The sequence below is a fragment of the Coptis chinensis genome, chromosome 1, assembly GCF_015680905.1.
Source record: "Coptis chinensis isolate HL-2020 chromosome 1, ASM1568090v1, whole genome shotgun sequence".
In the NCBI taxonomy this organism is placed as follows: domain Eukaryota; kingdom Viridiplantae; phylum Streptophyta; class Magnoliopsida; order Ranunculales; family Ranunculaceae; genus Coptis; species Coptis chinensis.
The window spans coordinates 17,698,457-17,701,052 of record NC_141456.1 but is presented as its reverse complement, the minus strand read 5'-3'; the positions used below and the strand labels follow the sequence as shown (position 1 = coordinate 17,701,052).

The 2,596-nt window shown below is 34.4% G+C and overlaps 1 protein-coding gene across 1 annotated transcript; it reads left to right on the top strand.

Moving 5' to 3' along the window:
* Positions 1-1,264: 1,264 nt before the first annotated feature.
* Positions 1,265-2,197, top strand: LOC147522623 (protein MULTIPLE CHLOROPLAST DIVISION SITE 1-like). Its single transcript, XM_086560392.1, has 3 exons — positions 1,265-1,445; positions 1,535-1,795; positions 1,884-2,197. Exons 1-3 carry the CDS (start codon positions 1,422-1,424, stop codon positions 2,076-2,078), a joined length of 480 nt encoding a protein of 159 aa, XP_086416518.1. The 5' UTR covers positions 1,265-1,421; the 3' UTR covers positions 2,079-2,197.
* Positions 2,198-2,596: the final 399 nt, after the last annotated feature.

Below are 2,596 nucleotides of genomic sequence, written 5' to 3'. Positions count from 1 at the left end.
CATCATCCATATTCCTACACTATCAACTAGTTTAAACGAATTGAAAATAAATTTTTAAATTTGAAGCCTAAACAAAGTAGAAAACAACATTAACAATGGACATGTAACAATGTCTAAAACAACACCAAGATTAGAAACTATGTGTTTGGAAGTGGTGTTGTCAAAAAAACCACACAAACAACAGTAAGGGCATACAAACATAACTGAGCATAATTTGTATGAAGTGAAAATCAAATCTTTTTTTTTTTTAACAAGTGCTTACAAGATGAAAAATATGCGTGCATATGTAAACGAAGCAGTAATATTTGGCCAAAAAATGACCATCAAATATCTCAAATATACATAACTATTAAGCCAATTCAAAATTTAATTATAAAAATCTCACTACACACATACATTAGAATGAGAATGAGACAATTGAAACCCAAATAAACAAAATAGTAAAAGAAAAAAGATGAATACATACCAGAAAAAAAATATATGACTTCTGAGAATGAATAAGAATATGTGAGTTTGAGCGAGAGTTGGAGCACTGCACACATACATTAGAATGAGAATGAGACAATTGAAACCCAAATAAACAAAATAGTAAAAGAAGAAAGATGAATACATACCAGGAAAAAATATATGGTTTAGAAATGAACAAGAATATGTGAGTTTGAGCGAGAGTTGGAGAAGATATATAGTGTAGGACCCCGATCTTTTCGAGTGGTAGATTTTTGGCGAGGCGAGTGAAATATTTTTGGCGCTTGAGAGATCTAATTTTGAGTGCGAGATTTGCGAGTGGATTAGAAAGAAGAGTCCGATTCCATAGTCTATCATTCTATCGGATTAACAGGGGTCTCTCTAAGACTTGATGAAAGGAGTTGGAGTCTATTTAGAATTCAATTCTATTGGATTCCAAGCCTCCCAAACAGGCCAAAAGCGGGTGGTCCACTAAGAATCCTATTTAATTCATCAACAACCATAAGTTCGCCATCAGAGTACAATATAAATAAACTGTAGGGGATAATTCATAAGTATTATGGGATTAAAATCAAATATTAAAATTGTGTTGCCTAACTGTGTACAAAAAAAACATCACACGTACACAATAATAATCAGTTACTCATGGCTATAAGCAGCCATTGTGCGTGGTCGCTTCTAGGCAATATAACAAATTATTGATGCCGGCCTGGCATTTAGATTTAAATTTTGGGCGACAAAACTGCACTAATCTTTTTTTGGCAATTAAACAAGTTCATAAAATCAGGTTAGAGCTACTAACCAATCCAAACAAAATTGCAAGGGATGATCCTCACTCATCCCAATTAATAACCACCTTTGCATTAATACAAACCCAAAAGCCCAACGTCTAGTTTCGAAATCTGCCAAAACCCAAAACCCAATCTCCAGATCGATGAGCTTACATACCATAGTCAATGGCATCAATCTCGACATTACAGGTAAATAACAACACTCCATATCTTCTCCCTATATTTTTGTTCATTTGTTAAAATTCTTGTGGCGTTTTATGGTCTTTGTTTTGTTCTAGCCTGTAACTTATAACTCCAAGCGTCAGATATTTGCAAGTGGACTGAAATATAGAGCTGTGGTACAATTTAGTAGATTTAATTATCAGACGTGGAATTATCGAAAGAGTTATTTGTTAAGAGTGTGTTGTAGTTCAGAAAATGATGAAAATAAGAGTGTTAGAAATGAGGTGGAGAAGGATAGAGATGTTGTTTTGGATTCTGAAAAGCCGGGTGGAAGATTGCACCAGACGATCACTTCTCTTACGCCTGTTCTCGTTTTGGTATGGACTCTTTTCCCCCTGTTTTACAATAGTTTTAATATGTTTCTATTGGTGTGCTGATTTTACTGAGCATTTGCTTCTTTTGTAGATGAAAAAAAAGATTGGCACAAATTATGCTGTTGGATTGTTCATTGCGTTTGCAATTGTAGTGATATCTATTAGAGAATACTTGAAGAGGAAGTCAAGATCGAACTACCATGGTTCTGTTGCTGAACTTGTTAAACGGTGGCAGTTGAGATCAGATAGAAGAGGCAAAAAGGGACCTCCATTAGCCTCACATTAATCTCGGATCACTTCAACACCTTAAAACTATGGTTATGAAATAAATATACCAAGTACATCGGACATCCTTATATCCACCAACTATGAAGTATAACAAAATTGGATAGTATGCTCGACAAATCTAACGGCCATATATTCACGCTATCAAAATCCCAAAATTATCTACTTGTTTTGAGAGTTTAAGAACTTCTTGCTGAATGACCAATGAAATTATTGCCATCAAATTAGGCTCTGAAAATTGCTCACCTAGGATTAACTTTGCCACTTCACTTTGAAGCTTTGTCATCTTCAACAATTGAAGTCTCCACTGTCATCTATCTGATCATTGAAACCATTAAGTGTAACAATTTACTTGCTCTGAATAGGAAAATAAACAAACACACACGAAAAAATCACGATTATGGTTAACTACTATTTCACATATGTTATACCTGCACCATATGTTTCCTTTGGTGGAATTGAAGTCATTGTCCGTAGCAAAATCCCCAACTGAAATACCAGCTAAAACCAAACTAAATT

Excerpts from the sequence above, each read along its gene's own strand:
- LOC147522623 (XM_086560392.1), top strand. The coding sequence starts at position 1,422 with ATGGCATCAATCTCGACATTACAG. Across the intron at positions 1,446-1,534 it reads CATCAATCTCGACATTACAG|CCTGTAACTTATAACTCCAA; the intron begins GTAAATAACAAC and ends GTTTTGTTCTAG. Across the intron at positions 1,796-1,883 it reads TTACGCCTGTTCTCGTTTTG|ATGAAAAAAAAGATTGGCAC; the intron begins GTATGGACTCTT and ends CTTCTTTTGTAG.